Raw genomic sequence first — 15102 nt, forward strand, 5'->3', positions numbered from 1 at the left:
TTTAGCCTTTAGGAGTGGTTTTCACGACACCTGTGTTCTGGGAGGAAACGCACTGTAAAAAAGCCATTCTGATATTTGAAACTTTAGTAACTTTTTTTTTGAGAATATTTAAGGCTTTTCAAGCCAGTGTTATTAAATTTGACAATTTTTGTTTTGTTATGTCTTTCTTTTTAAGACTTAACTTTGTTTTTCTCTCACAAGTGAAGAACATCACTTTATTTCTTAATAATTAGGAACTCTTTGCTCCTGAGATCTTTTTAAAAATAAAGTTATGGTGCATAATATACAAACAACAAATTGCATTATTTAAACCTGATATCTTAATAATATTGAGTCTTCTATCTCATGAACATGATACAGCTCTTCATTATTTAGGTCTTTAACTTCTCTCAGTAATGTTTTGTAGTTTTCAATGCACAATTATTGAACATATTTTAGTACATTTATGTGTAAATATGTCATACTTTTGGATGTTGTTGGAAATGAAATTGTAATTTTTACTTTTCTGATTGTTTATTGCTAGTTTATAGAATTCTATTTTTGTATATTGACCTTGCATAGGACTTGCTGAATTCACATAGCTCTAGGAGTTTTTTTTTCTGGATTCCTTATGATTGTACAGTACACCCTCATGCTGTCTGCAATAAAGAGTTACTTCTTCCCTTCCACTCTGTATACTTGTTTTCTTCTTCTCCTCTCCCTTCTCCTCCTTTCTCCTCTTCCTATTTCCTCTTCTCTTTCTTTTCATCTTCTTGTCTTATTGCACTGCCTAGGGCCTCCAGAAGAATGTTGAATAGGAGTACTAGTAAGACTGGGTGTTCTTGTGTTAATCTTAGGAGAAGACATTCAGTCTTTCATCATTAACTAAGGTGCTCTCTGTAGGCTTTTTGTAGACGCCCTTGAACCAGTTGAGGATGTTTCCTTCCTTTGTTTTTTTCAGTTTGTCAAGCATTTTAAATCATGGATAGATATTAAATTTAAAAAAAATGTTTTTGCTTCATCTATTGATATAATTATATGGGCTTTCTCCCTCATTTTGTTAATATGGTGAATTATGTTAATTGATTTTTGAGTGTTAAACCAATCTTGGATTTCTCGAAGAAATCTCACTTGATTATAATCCTTTTTATAAATTACTAGATTTACTTTGCATATATATGTGTATCTATATAATTTTGTCTCTATGCATAAGGGATATGAATTATGGATATTTCTTATAATGTCTTTTTCTGGTTTAGTATCAGAGTAATACTGCCTCTAAAAAATGGGTTTAGCAAATATTCTCTTCTTTTCTGTTTTCCTAAAATGTTGAATTATTTCTTCATGTGTTTGATAGAATTCAACAGTAAAGCCATCTGATCCTGGGGTTCCTTTGTGAGATGGCTTTCTTAATTTTGAATTCAATTTTTATGGTACATATAGGGCTATCATATTATCTATTGCTTCTTGTGTCAGTTTTAATACTTGTATTTCAAGGTATTCATTTGTTTTAGTTGTGACCAAATTTATTGACATGGAGTTGTTTATCCTATTCCCTTATTTTTGTAAATATCCTTTGGATTTGTATTGATGGCTTCTCTTTCAACCTTGATATTGGTAATTTGTGTTTTCTCTTTCTTATTGATAAGTCTAGCTAGAGATTTCTCAATTTTATTAATCATTTCAAAAATCAGATTTGGTTTCATTGATTTTTCTCTACTGTTCATCTTTTTTCAATTTCATTGTTCTGTACCGTAATCTTTGTGTTTAATTTGTTCTCTTTCTAAGTTTCTTAAGAGAGAGCATAGATCATTGATTTTGGACTTTTCTTTTTTCATAATATAAACACTGATTTCATAATATAAGCACTGATTTAGCTGTTTCCATGAATTTTTATTGTATTTTACTTATCACTCAGTTCAAATATTTTCTGTTATTATTAATATTTGTGATTTGATTTTTTCCTTCACCTATGGGTTATTAGAAGTAAGGTTGTTTTATTTCACGTTTGGGGCTTTTCTAGATGTGTTATTGTTTTTTTATTTATATTTAATACTGTTGTGATCAGAGAGTATTGTCTGTTAGATTTATTCTGTTAAAAATCAATTGACTTGTTTTATAGCCCAATATATGCTCCATCTTATGTGTATTTGAAAAGAATGTTTATCCTGCAGTAGTTGGCTGTAGTGTTCTATAAATGTCAGTTAAAATAGTTGATAAGTGTACAGATCTTCCACATCTTTTCTGGTTTGTTTTTCTTATCTGGATGTTCTATGAATTACTGAGAAAATTCTGTCAGTCTCCAACAATGACTATGGGTATGCTTTTTTCCTCCTTTAGCTTTGATACTTATTCTTCATATATTTCAAAATTCTCTTATGTTCACCTATACACTTAAAATTGATAATGGCTTGTGGTTATTCACCATTTTATCATTATGAAATATTTCTCTTTGTCTCTAGAAATATTCTTTGTCGTGATGGCTACTTTTGGAAATCTGTATATGTTTATATAATTCATATATTAGCAAGGCTTCTAACATTTGGCATCTATTGTTGGTTAAACTATTATACAGAACTGAGGAAACAGTGTGTACATAGGCACAGAGGCACGGACAAAAATGACAGGACTGTTTCAGGGCCAGTAAGATTTGATGAGGCCGCAGCATCAGTGAGGACAGAGGAATGGAGGTTTCCATTTGGCCCTTTACACTGTGTTATGGCTCTTGACTGTATAGCATAAAGGTTTGGGACAGTCTTTGCAGTCTCATGGTCCCAGGTTTAACTACTGAATCTACCATTTATTAAACTTGTAACCTTGGACAAGTTACTTAACCTCTATTTCCTCATATGTAAAACGGGGACAAATAATAGCACATACTTCATGTGTTTTTAGAAAGATGAAATTATGTATATATTGCATACATACACATTACGTCTATATACACAAATACAGTGCTTAGTAAAGTATTCAATAAATATCTATTTTTGTATGTATAACTAGTATTATATAATATGTATATATTATATTACATGTATTATTATATATATTTTCATATAGTCTAGTCTCAATTTTCCTGCTGGCTTCAATTTTCAGAGATTTAATTAATTGCCCTTTTTGTCTGAAGTTTTCTTTTCTCCATTTGCTCCCATTCTCCCTGCCCCCACTCCCTTACTGTACTTTCTTAGTTCCCAACTTTCTGGGCCTCCTCCCTGCCCAAATTGGATTTCATAGCCTCAAGAACTGCAGACTGTACAATTAAGGTAGTTGCTGCTTGCTATCTTTCTCCTTTTGCCACTCCCCCATGAACCTCAATAACTTGGCTACGATTTCAATTTCTGCTCTGAAAAAATGCACTTATTAGAATTTTCCAATTATCTGCAATATGAATGCAGATAACTGGGGCTTATGTCCCTAGTTCAGAAACACACCCCATGTAGTTGTGATGAAAGAATAACACTGTTTGCAGAAGAAATGCTCTATATTTATGATAAATATTCTCAGCAAAAATTGTCAGTAGAGCTATAAAAGGACCTTTGGAAGGGGCACTTGAAAACTCGGCTCAGCAACTTCCTTTTCCACCTTGAAGTATCCCCTTCAAAAGAATTCCCAACCAGATGATGTTTGATGTTCCTGACCTCGCAGCATGATGCGAAAGAAAGATCATGGGTTTTGAAGTAGGTTAGTGCAGACGCCTACTCTTTGGGTTATTTCTCAGCCTGAGCGCGTTTCCTGGCTTGTAAATCGCATGTAGGAATCCTTTCCTAAATCCACATCCACAATAGTTTCCCTTATTATGGGTCTTCGTGCATCTTATACCTTTCATTATCATAGTTTCACTTTCCATTTAAGTATCTAATAACGTCAGCTTCCTATAGTGGATTGTAAACTCCACAAGGCCAAGGACCACGAGAATTCACTGTACCCCTGTATCCCCAGGCTAAACCATCACCGTACACCCAAGAGTCTAGCACAGTGCCTGGCACACAGTAAACAGCAAGTGAATGACAAAGAAGCAGTTGACAGTGGCCGGAGCTCCGTCGCTGGGGCGTGGAGAGGGCCGCCCCGGCCCGCAGTTCCCGCCCTGGCACTGGGATAACTTCCCCCGCGGATGCCCAGCGCCGCCCTGACCAGACCCTCTGTACCGCGACTCCTGTCCGGCCAGAAGCCACCGCTACACGCAGCGCCTCGCCCCGTGACGTCACTCGGGGCGGGACTTCCGGCCGCCGAAGTTTAACAGTCCAGGCGGGAGCCGGAAGCCCAGCGCGGAGCGGGCCGCGGCCCCCTGTTGTGTCGCTGCGGAGAGGTGAGGTTCCGGAGGCCCTGAGGTCAGCGGGCCCCCGCCCGCCGCGTCCGTGCACCCTCCCGATCCTAAGACCCGCTCCGTCCCCCTCAGAGGGCGGGGCGGAGGTCCTTGGGCTTTGCGCGCCCGGAGCGGTTGCTGGGCGGGGGCGCGGCGGCGCGCTGGGCTGGGAAGTGTGCGGGGAGGCGCGGGCCGGGGTCGCGCACCTCCCGGAGCCTTGTGGGGTGTGCTGCCTCCGAAGTTTGCCTCGTCTCCACAAGTCTGTCTCCTTTTTTGTCAACCTCAAGTACTTTTCTTTTGGCAGGTACTTGGATGCATTTTACAGGTTAGCCTCAGTTGAGCTGTTGTCCTGCAAGTAAAGTGTATTTTTGGTGATTGAAAGTTGGAGAACTTTCATTTCAGCTGAGTGGTGTAGTTGAATTGGTTCCTGTAGCCGCTGTCCCTAAACCCAGGCCGACGTTACCGCCTTGTGTCCTGACTGCTAGCTTTCGACGGGACCCTCTTTGAGGGACTGATGTAAAGTCTCTCCCTTAAATGTGCTCAGTTCTCAGAAGACCGAGGTAGGTGGGCAGATGGTCCTCTTCCCCGCCCCGCTTTAAGAGCGGAAAACAAACATTAAATCACCCGGCGAGTTGTGTTTCCTAAGTTGGAGCAGGTCGTTTGAACCCAGTTTTTCTGAGCCCAGGCCTCAGTGATCTACCCACTACACCCCGCAGCTCACCAGGCCTGGTTAAGATGCAGGTAGACACAGCTTGCAGTTGTGGTTACAGGGCTTAGAGATCGCTTTTCCAGCAATTCATTAGTTGTTCCTTGACTTGGGAACCAAGGGGGCACGTGTTACACATGTTTAAGGCTCCAAATCCAAACATTGTGTTACATCTCTGCAGGTGACTTTAATGGCTTTTAGTAGCACTGTATCGGATGAATGGAGCATAAGGAAGCACATGAGTGAATTACATTAACTTTTTGTCTCGAGAATGAAACGTTTCTAGAATTCTGTCTTTAACTTGTCCTCTGAAATGGCTTATACTAGACGTAGGTGTGCTGTTGTATTGGTGACTCGGGGACCTGCCTGTGACATCACTAATGCTGTGCAGTAGTCTTGCACTTTCCATACTAGGAAGGTGTGGGAGGTATAATTCTGTGCCCTCTCCCTTTCCTTTTCTCCCATGTACTTTTGAGCATCTTTTTTTCTCACTTATCGTTCATTACTACCTGTTGCTCTTTAAAGTGCCTGCCTAGAGCAGCTTCTTTGCCTTCTGTTTTCTAGACTTCCTTGGTTTGTGAAATCACCTTGTTAGAATTACGTGTTTCAGCTGTATGCTCTGAATAAATGATTGAAGGCATCGTAGTCCAAGTATTGGTATAGGGACTTAGTGGCATCTCATTTGACCATATTGCTAATTTTAGAGTTTTGGAAAAACTGGTGTGACTGGATTCTGACCTGCAGAAATGCTAGTTTATCATACTTTTTTTAAAAATTAGGAAGTTACTTATTAGTAGTTATTTGTTGTGAAACTGCTGTGTGCCAGGAATGTTTCAAGACTCTGGTGTGGGGAGACAGACATTATAAGAACAAATAAAAATTTCAGATAGTGGCTGGGCACGGTGGCTCACGCCTATGGTCCCAACACTTTGGGAGGCTGAGGCGGGCAGATCTCCTGAGGTCAGGAGTTCGAGACCAGCCTGACCAACATGGAGAAACCCCGTCTCTACTAAAAATACAAAATTAGCCGGGCGTGGTGGTGCATGCCGGTAATCCCAGCTAGTCGGGAGGCTGAGGCAGGAGAATCACTTGAACCTGGAAGGCGGAGGTTGTGGTGAGCCGAGATCGCACCATTGCACTCCAGCCTGGACAACAAGAGTGAAACTCCGTCCCAAAAAAAAAAAAAAAAAAAAAAAAAAAATTCAGATATTAGCAAGTGCTATGAAAAAAATGAAATCAGGTATTGGGATATAGGGTAAACTGGTAAGTCCCTTACCAGGTAAGGAAGGGACTGCGTTAGCCAGGGTGGTCAGGAAAGGCCTTTCATAGGAGGAAACATTTGAGCTAAGACCTGAACGATGAGAAGGAGATGACCATGGGAATCTGGGGAGAACATCTTAGGCACAGGGAGCAGCAAATGAAAAGACACTGAGGTGAGAATGATTTTGCCTTTGCATGAGGCAGAGAGAAGGCCAGTGAAAAGAAAGAGGAGAGTTACATGGGGGCCAGGACATGTAAGGCAGGCTAAGGAGGCTGGGTTTCATTATCATTACTGTGAGGAGCCATTGGAAGGGTCAGCTAAGAGAATGCGACCTGGCTTATGTTTTAGGAAAATCACTTCAACTGCTTTGGTGACTGCACTGTTTGGAACAAAAATGAATGAGTTAGAGCCACTTGTTTTAGATTAGATTTTGACCTTTTTTTGAGTATGTCTATTCTTAAATGTTTTTAAAATACATTGTTTTAAACTATTTGTAGGCGCAGTCATGCAGGAAAACCTCAGATTTGCTTCATCAGGAGATGATATTAAAATATGGGATGCTTCATCTATGACATTGGTGGATAAATTCAACCCACACACATCACCACATGGAATCAGCTCAATATGTTGGAGCAGCAATAGTATCCTTTAAAAAAACACACACACACACACAAACCGCTTATTAGGTTAAACAACCACTGTCAATGAAACTTTTGCATGTGCCTCATACTGAGTAATGTATTTTGCATTGCTACCAAGGATAGATAACGTAAAATAGTAATTTACAAAACAATATATCATATGAATGCACTCTGATTTTATCTGTTGCGTTCATTTAAAAAAAATTTAGTTACAACCCACTTCATTTGAAAACACTGCTATTAAAAAAAGTATATTCTGTCTACACCATAGAATTAGTTATCAAAAATTTCTTATTGAACCAAATGGAATAAGGTTGGTAGTTGTGGAAATAATTCCAAAAGGTTTTGGAATGAGTTTTTGCATCTACATTTGGGTATTTGTGGATCTGAACTGAAAATTAAAGACAGAACTTGAAGGCAGAAGCAAGTTGGGGAGGAGATAAAAAATTGTCCAATATCTCCATCTTACTAATGTACTCTCCATATCTTCCTTCCTCTCTGTGTGTGTGATGAAAATTACATTTCCTAAACAGACATAGTAAAGTTACCTAGATTGAACTTTTCTAAGCTTTTTATGTTTCTGATTGACACCTTCCCTGTCTTGGTGAGCTCCTCAATGTGGATAAAATAAAATGAGGGAGTGAAGACTGTAAACTAGGGTTTCTGAACCCTGTGCTATTGACTTTTTGGGGCAGAAAATTTGTTGTGGACCTTTCCTGTATGTTGTACCACGTGGAGAAGGTTTATTGGTCTTCACCCGTTAGGTACCAATAGCCTCTAGTTGTGACAACCCAAAACGTTTCCAGAATTGCCTGAATCACTCCCAGTAGAGAACCACTGCTGTGACCACAGTACTCCTATCACCTTTTATATGAAAATGTTTTATGTAATTGGTATGTTAGAAATTTTCTTTTGTGAAACTCATACGCTATTTCTTAACAAATTAAGATTTAACATTTATCTGATTTTTATCAACACCAAAGTATTCTACTTTCTGATAAAAAAATCAAAGCTTTAAAATGTGACTGGTTCAGGAACAAAAATATTAAAAGTTTTATATGACTTACTATTCTTGCATGTATATAACAAGAAGGACAAATTTTCTTACTGAATTAAATTTACCTCCTTATCATTCCTTGATTTTGCAGTAAAACAAATTACTTTGGTACTCTGTTAATCAAACTCATGGTGAAGTGACTACATTTTTGAAGGACTTTCCAGATGTGTAATAGGGAAAATATTTTAAAGAGAGCGACAAGTATATGAAGTTGCTGTTCTCTATTTTTAGATTTTCATTATGTTTAGAGCTTAATTTTCCCTCTTACTATATAAGAGAATGGTAGCAATTTGTAGTAAGATTATTTTTTGGTTGACTTTTGTTTTAAGTTTTACTAGGAGTTGGCATTTACTGATGTGCTACTTAATAGTCTAACAACAAAACTGATGTAGCTATGAGATAGTGTTGTATGACTTTTGGAAATTGGTCTTACAGTTTTCTTGCATGAGCAGATGTGCACTGAAAGCCTTCATACAGTCTTATTCTTAATAAGGCTTTGATCACTTCCATGGAGGTTAATTACTGAAGAACAAGGAGTTCCCAGCCTTAGCAACTTGGGGTCCACATAGTATAGATTCCAAGAATGGGGTTAATGTGAGACACCAGAGAGATTAGTTTTTTGTTTCTTGTCCTTTAACTTACGTTCCTCACTTTCTCATGATTTCTAAAACTACAAGAGAAATAAAAAAGAACTAGATTACCCACCCACATTATGTTTCAGTCCTTTTTTTTCTATATTCTAAGGAGAAAAGTAGTGGTAAACAGAGGAAGAAGTCAAGGAAAGGGAAATGGTTTTTCTCACTATGGTAATATCTAGGTAGAAATTATTTGATTTGCATCATGTATCATAATAAAATTACAGTCTATGCTCTGTTTACAAAATACCTGAAAGTTATACAGAACATTCAAAAGTTAATGCAGTTAGGGATTCTGAGTGTCTAATTAACCTTTCTCCATTGCTTTTACTCACAGATTTTAATTGCTAAAAAGCACAGATTTAAACTTCTGATATTTTAATTTGTTATGGCTCTCAAAATCAGACTCTTATTCTTAGTTATATTATTGTATTTAATCATTTTAGTTTTAAAGTACTTACTGTTTTGTGTTTACTGATTGTTCCACTTACACAATTCGTGTAAAAGAAGGTAAATAAAATTACATTTTATTTAAAAATTAAAACTCATAACACAATTCCTATTTAACCATACATATTTATAAAATATTTGCAAGTTACTGTAATAGTCATTCTTAATTTAAGATTGAAGCATTCTATCACAAAAATTCATGTTCTGGGAAAATATCGGGCCTTTTTTTTTTTAAATAGAAAAATAGGAGACTAGTGTGGATGTTTGCTTCCTAGTTTAGATTGTTACCAAGCACTAGGTTAATAAATATCTTGAACAGTTTCTGTAGATGAAAAGGTTGATTGATATTTGCTGATGCTGCTTTTATCATGCTCTCATTCTTGAAGGATAAAATTAGCCCTTCTGGCCTACTCTTTGAAAACAGAGTAGTATTTCACGTGGGTTAAATAGCTTTTGAGTGATAGCAGAGCCAGAAAGAAGGCTAGTTCTTCCCTGCAGTAGTAGCAAAGAGAATTAGTCTTAGTAATTATTAATAGTAATGTGAGCCATTTTTGAAAGCTACTCTGTAAGCTATACTCATTGCTTGTCTTCTTAGTGTGTTAGCTTTTATAATTGCAATTCTTATAATAGTCTAGTGCTATAGATGTTCATGGATTGTTTGATGCTCCATAACTCCTCATTTAGATAACTTTTTAGTAACAGCATCTTCCAGTGGCGACAAAATAGTTGTCTCAAGTTGCAAATGTAAACCTGTTCCACTTTTAGAGCTTGCTGAAGGGGTAAGTGTTTTTTTTTTTTTTTTTTTAACTTTTAAAAATCTTAGTTTTGCTTGACTGGCAATTGCTTATTGTGGTGCTTGCGACTAAATATAAAGGTTTTTAAAAGCATTATTTTTAACTTAAGCTCAAAATAATATAGTAACACTTAAAAATGAGATATGTGTACTTACTGAAGTATTTTTAGGTAAAATAGTTTTGAATATAGGGGAACAATTGAAGACTTGAATTTTGTTGACTAGGCACTTAATTTCTCCATTTTCCCTCAGTGGGAGAGGATCTCTGTTGCTGTTATTTTAGGACGATATCCCACATAGGTTACTAGGTTGACCTGAGCATATAAACTCTAATGACACAGCACTGCTTTACTGATCTTGGGCTCAGGACCATCAGGAACAGACTCACAGCTGATGGTAGCTCTCTGCTTCAGGTGCTGTCCACCTGTACTGAGGGGCCTGTCTGAGCCTCCCCCATACTCTCCTTAAACAGGTTGGCTTTGTCAAAATGAGCTTAGGTCCCAGGGCGTTTAAATGAAGCTCTCACTACGTACTGTTGCCTTATCCTTTTTTTTTTTTCTTTTGAGATGGAGTCTTGCTCTGTTGCCCAGGCTGGAGTGCAATGGTGCAATCTTAGCTCACTGCAACCTCTGCCTCCCCAGTTCAAGCGATTCTCCTGCCTCAGCCTCTCAAGTGGCAGGGATTACAGGTGCCCACCACCACGCCTGGCTAATTTTTGTATTTTTAGTAGAGATGGGGTTTCACCATGTTGGCCAGGCTGGTCTTGAACTCCTGACCTCATGATCCGCCCACCTCGGCCTCCCAAAGTGCTGGGATTACAGGCATGAGCCACCACACCCAGCCTATCCTTTTGTTTTATAAGTTAATCCCTCTGATTAAGGATAATACTGGCTTCTTCATTTCTAGTCACACACTCTTTGAAAGCTATTTCTTTTTTAAATAAGATAAGATTTAAATAAAAAGATATCGTAGTTGATAGCTTTTTTTTTAAATTTCAAAGTTTTTCTAGCAGATCTTAAATTATTATGAATTGTCATAATTTTACACACTGGGATAGGTAAAGTAGCCCAATTAGAAAGAAAACAGCAGGACAACTGAATAAAAGCTCAACTAATTTAAAGAGGACTCATGATTTTTATCAATCCTCTCCTAAAGGTATCCAGTGGGATTGACCTGAACTTCAGTTCTAACCCACAGATGTTGGAGACTGGGACAGAGGGAACATGTGCTAACAGTAGAAATGGAGTTTGAGGCACTCTGTTTAACCTGACTTAAGCAAAATCAAGGCATAGAATGTCTCTGGTCGATAAAAGGCAGACTGAAGTCTTCAAGAGCAGGCAAAACATCTTAACCATCTTTGGACCTTTGTATCCTAAGATGTTCAAAAAACTTGTTAATGTCAATATCAAAACAATTTCAACTTCTACTATACCACTATATATATGTAGTACTGTTATGCATTATGCCTTAGAATCAGTGAATCAGTATTTGGGAGCTTTTTTTTTAAAGTATAAAAATAACAGATGGTATTTACAAGTGTGACATAATTCTAAGAGTTTTGTGAATATTCCAAATTAGTTGCTATGATTCTTAGCCCTCTTTCCCATAGTTAACAAATTGTATCATAATGCTGTTGGATAAAAGTAAGATTCGTTGAGTTCAAATTTTCAATCTATTTTAATTTAGTTATGAAAATATTTGCAAACATTGGTTTTTTAGCTTTTACTAGTAATGTTTACAGAAACATATTAATGTGCTAATAACCTTTTTGTAACTTCCAAGTCCTCTTACTCGTGTATTATTTGAGGCATTAGACCTTTTCTACTTGAGAAAATTATGATCTTACTGATTTTAAAATTTTAGAGTAGAACTTTAAGTTCATATTTATTTTCTTTGATTTTGTATTTTACCTCTTTAAAGTAGAATATACCTTTGCCTTGCACCTTGAGCAGTACAGGATTCCTGTAATAACCACACAATTTACATTAATTATTTAAGTTCATTAGTTGCATTAATAATACATTATCATAAAAGACCTATCAACAGGGTTAGCCAGCTCTAAATATAATTTTTATTTTGAGCCCTTAAGAGTAATTATAGTTGTTGTGATGATTGGAGTCCCAATATATTGATCTTCAATGGACACCATCTTTTTCTATTTTATTTAAAGGCTGTTTTGATAGTTCTTAGCAAACTGTCCTGATTTGCAGTGACAACCAGATTCTAAAGCTTCTTAGTCTCCCTCAACTAAAGTCAATTCCTAGAATGGTATCTGCAGGAGAATTACAGCAACTATACTGAAACATTGATGTTGTGTGCATCTTGCTATTTTTATATGTTAGTTGATACTCTTGGTCAAAATTTTAGAGCTAGAAGGAACCCTGGGGTCCACAGAAGTGAACACAAATCTATTTGATTTCCTTGAAGCATTTTTGACCCCCTTAAAAGCCGTTGGATCCATGTGGAAGACAGTAAGAGAGTGGCTCTTTAGTACAAGATTAGCATGTTTATAGTATTTGAACGTGCAATGGGGGAAGGGCTAGAGGAAGGGGATCATATGCACCCTTTAAAGAATCTCTTTTGAGCAGAGGATATTTCTGAGAAGCACGGATTCTCAAAGTAAGAACAGTAGATCTAGTCTTTACCTTTCGTTTCTCAAATGCAGAAACATAGGCTCAGAAAGGTGAGATGATTTTCCTAAACCTACATAGCTTGCCTTTTAACTTTTCTTGAAGTCATGAAATATCTCCTTTGAATTTGAAGAATCCAAGGATGCACTGTGGAAGTTCCAACTAATGTGACTTCGTAGTGCATCTAAAGGTTACTTAGGAAAAAAATGCAACACTGTTCTGTGTAGCATAGTTACTGATGGCACCACCAAATTGGTGACACTCAAAGATACTCACTGAGAAGAACTTGACAACATCTGTATTTTAGCCATTCTATAAAGATGGAGCATGGATATGGGCCTTGTGCTAGTGAAACTGACATTCTGGTGGGGGACAGGCAGTAAACTAGTAAACAAAAAATACCCAGATATTGGTAAGTTATCATGCAGATAACAAAAATAAGATATTGTGATAGCAAGTTACATTAGGTAGCCAGCCGATGGAGGTCCCTTGAAGTGTGGTGGCACTTAAGTTGATATCTGTTGACCAGAAAGTCTTTCAAACAGGGTTCAGCGAATTTAGCTTTCTAGGCAAGGAGAATAGCTGTGTAGAAGCCTTGAGGCAAATATAGGGTTGTATATTTAAGGAATGGAAGGTCAGTATGGCTGGAGAATTAGTGGATGAGGAAGAAAATGGTAACAGATGAGGTAGGGCCCAAATAATAGGACTTCGAAAGCCAGGTAAATGTTTGGAGTTTATTCTTGGTGTGATTGGAAGCCGTTGAAGATTTTTAAACAGGAAGGAGATATGATCTGATTTACATTTTTAAAGTCCACCCTACTTATGAAGGATGGAATATAGGAGAGCAGGAGTGGAAACAGGGAAACCAGTTAGGAAGCTGCTGTCATAGTTTGGTAAGGTTTGGGTTAGTGTTAGTAGTAGCTATAGATAAAGGGGAGCCCATGTGGGATTCATTCTTGGGTTGGAGTTTAGAGAGCTTACTGATAGATTGGAGGGGAGGGAGAACAAGAAATCAAGGGTTATTCTGGGTTTTTATCTTGAGAAACTGGATGGTGTCTTTACAGAGATGGGGAACAGTTGAAGTCAGGCTTTGATGACCTGATGTCTGAGACTTGGTCTCCTTAACGGAGATTTGCTGGAAGACTTAGGGCAAGTATCTTGACTTCTTTAAAAAAAAAAGCTTATCCCATCGGTAAAATGAGGGCTGTACACTGGAAATTCTTTTAAAGTCTCTTCTATTTTTAGCATTTTTGAGCTGGGGATTGATTTTAATGTAGGATATTCTGTGGAAATACAAGAGCAGGCTTTATCAAGGGGAGATAGGATGGGCAAACAAGCCCTGATGGGAGACCAGGACTGCCAGTGTTTTCTAAGCTTCCTGTGTCGTCACCGGTCCACAGAAGTGAATGCAAATCTATTTGATTTCCTTGAAGCATTTTTGACCCCCTTAAAAGCTGTTGGATCCATGTGGAAGAAAGACAATGAGAGAGTGGCTCTTTAGTACAAAATTAGCATGTTTATAGTATTTAATTTAACCAATATTTATCATATGCTTACTAAGTGTTGGATGAGACCTGAAAGTCAGCTCTGGGCTCTGTTAAATTAAGGTAACTTTTTTTTTTTTTTTTTTAAATAGCAAAAACAGACATGTGTCAATTTAAATTCTACATCTATGTATTTGGTAAGCGGAGGCCTAAATAACACTGTTAATATTTGGGATTTAAAATCAAAAAGAGTTCATCGATCTCTTAAGGTAAGCAATTTAAAAAAAATCTTCACGAAAAAATGGATGTCTTAATGCATTTAGAGTACTTACCAAGCTTTTATTTTTGAGCTTTTATGATAAAAATAAGAGGGTTCAGAATTGAACTAAGATTTGTTAGGGAAAATAAAGGTGCTATTTAGCCAAAAACTTATTTTTATGTCTTTTTTCTTACATGTGTAGCATTAATGATCAACATTTACAACTTTTTTCTTGTTTTTTATTTAGTTCTACTCTTATTTGAATGAACCACTTCACTCATTTTTTTCTAAACTATGGTTTGTGGTTATCAGGGATCTTTCCTCAGGGCAAGGTGGAAAAAATGAGAGTTGTTTTGTGATGATAGTATTCAATACAGTAATCAGAGTTGGGTCAGCTTTTTAGTTACATAGTATATTTGGCTGCTCTTGTTTGTGTTTTGTGTGTGTGTGTGTGTGTGTATTTGTATTTTTAACTTGGTAATATTTTGTAAACTAATTTACTATTTACAATGAATGTTTCTTTAATAATTAGCTTTTTGTAGTTTCAGAAAATAAAAATATTCAGCACAAGAAAGTCTATGGTCTTTTTTTTGGAATTCTACTTTTCATTATATTGTCTTTTTAATATTTAGAAGTTGATCTTAAAATTAATTTTTGTCTTAAAAAAGTTTTAATATGAAAAATATAAACATATTTATATCTACACACATACACAGAGGAAGAACTTTCTTTAATCCATCTCCCATGTAAGCTTCACTTACCCCATCCCTGCATGGCAAAATTTGATGATTTTTTCCATTTTCAGCTTTCTCAATTACTCTGGATGGTTTTCTGTCTTTTCGGTGTGAAATTCGTAATGTTTAGCTCCCTCATTCATTCTGTTAATGAATATTTTGACTACTTG

The 15102-nt window shown here is 37.0% G+C and overlaps 1 protein-coding gene across 6 annotated transcripts in view; it reads left to right on the plus strand.

The window, feature by feature from the left end:
* The first annotated feature begins 4058 nt into the window (after nt 1-4058).
* NEDD1 (NEDD1 gamma-tubulin ring complex targeting factor) overlaps nt 4059-15102 on the plus strand; it is a 45981-nt gene continuing 34937 nt past the window's right edge. The window contains exons 1-5 of one of the 6 annotated variants that reach the window (XM_063694224.1): nt 4188-4285; nt 4587-4842; nt 6747-6890; nt 9717-9811; nt 14092-14208. In XM_063694224.1, coding sequence (XP_063550294.1) covers nt 6755-6890; nt 9717-9811; nt 14092-14208 — 348 coding nt within the window. In that variant the 5' untranslated portion in view covers nt 4188-4285; nt 4587-4842; nt 6747-6754. Of the gene's footprint in view, nt 4286-4569; nt 4843-6746; nt 6891-9716; nt 9812-14091; nt 14209-15102 lie in introns of those variants that run through there. The other 5 variants (XM_004053720.5, XM_019039406.4, XM_063694225.1 and 2 more) reach the window with 5 other exon arrangements.

This window comes from Gorilla gorilla, chromosome 10, assembly GCF_029281585.2.
Source record: "Gorilla gorilla gorilla isolate KB3781 chromosome 10, NHGRI_mGorGor1-v2.1_pri, whole genome shotgun sequence".
Taxonomy (NCBI): Eukaryota; Metazoa; Chordata; class Mammalia; order Primates; family Hominidae; genus Gorilla; species Gorilla gorilla.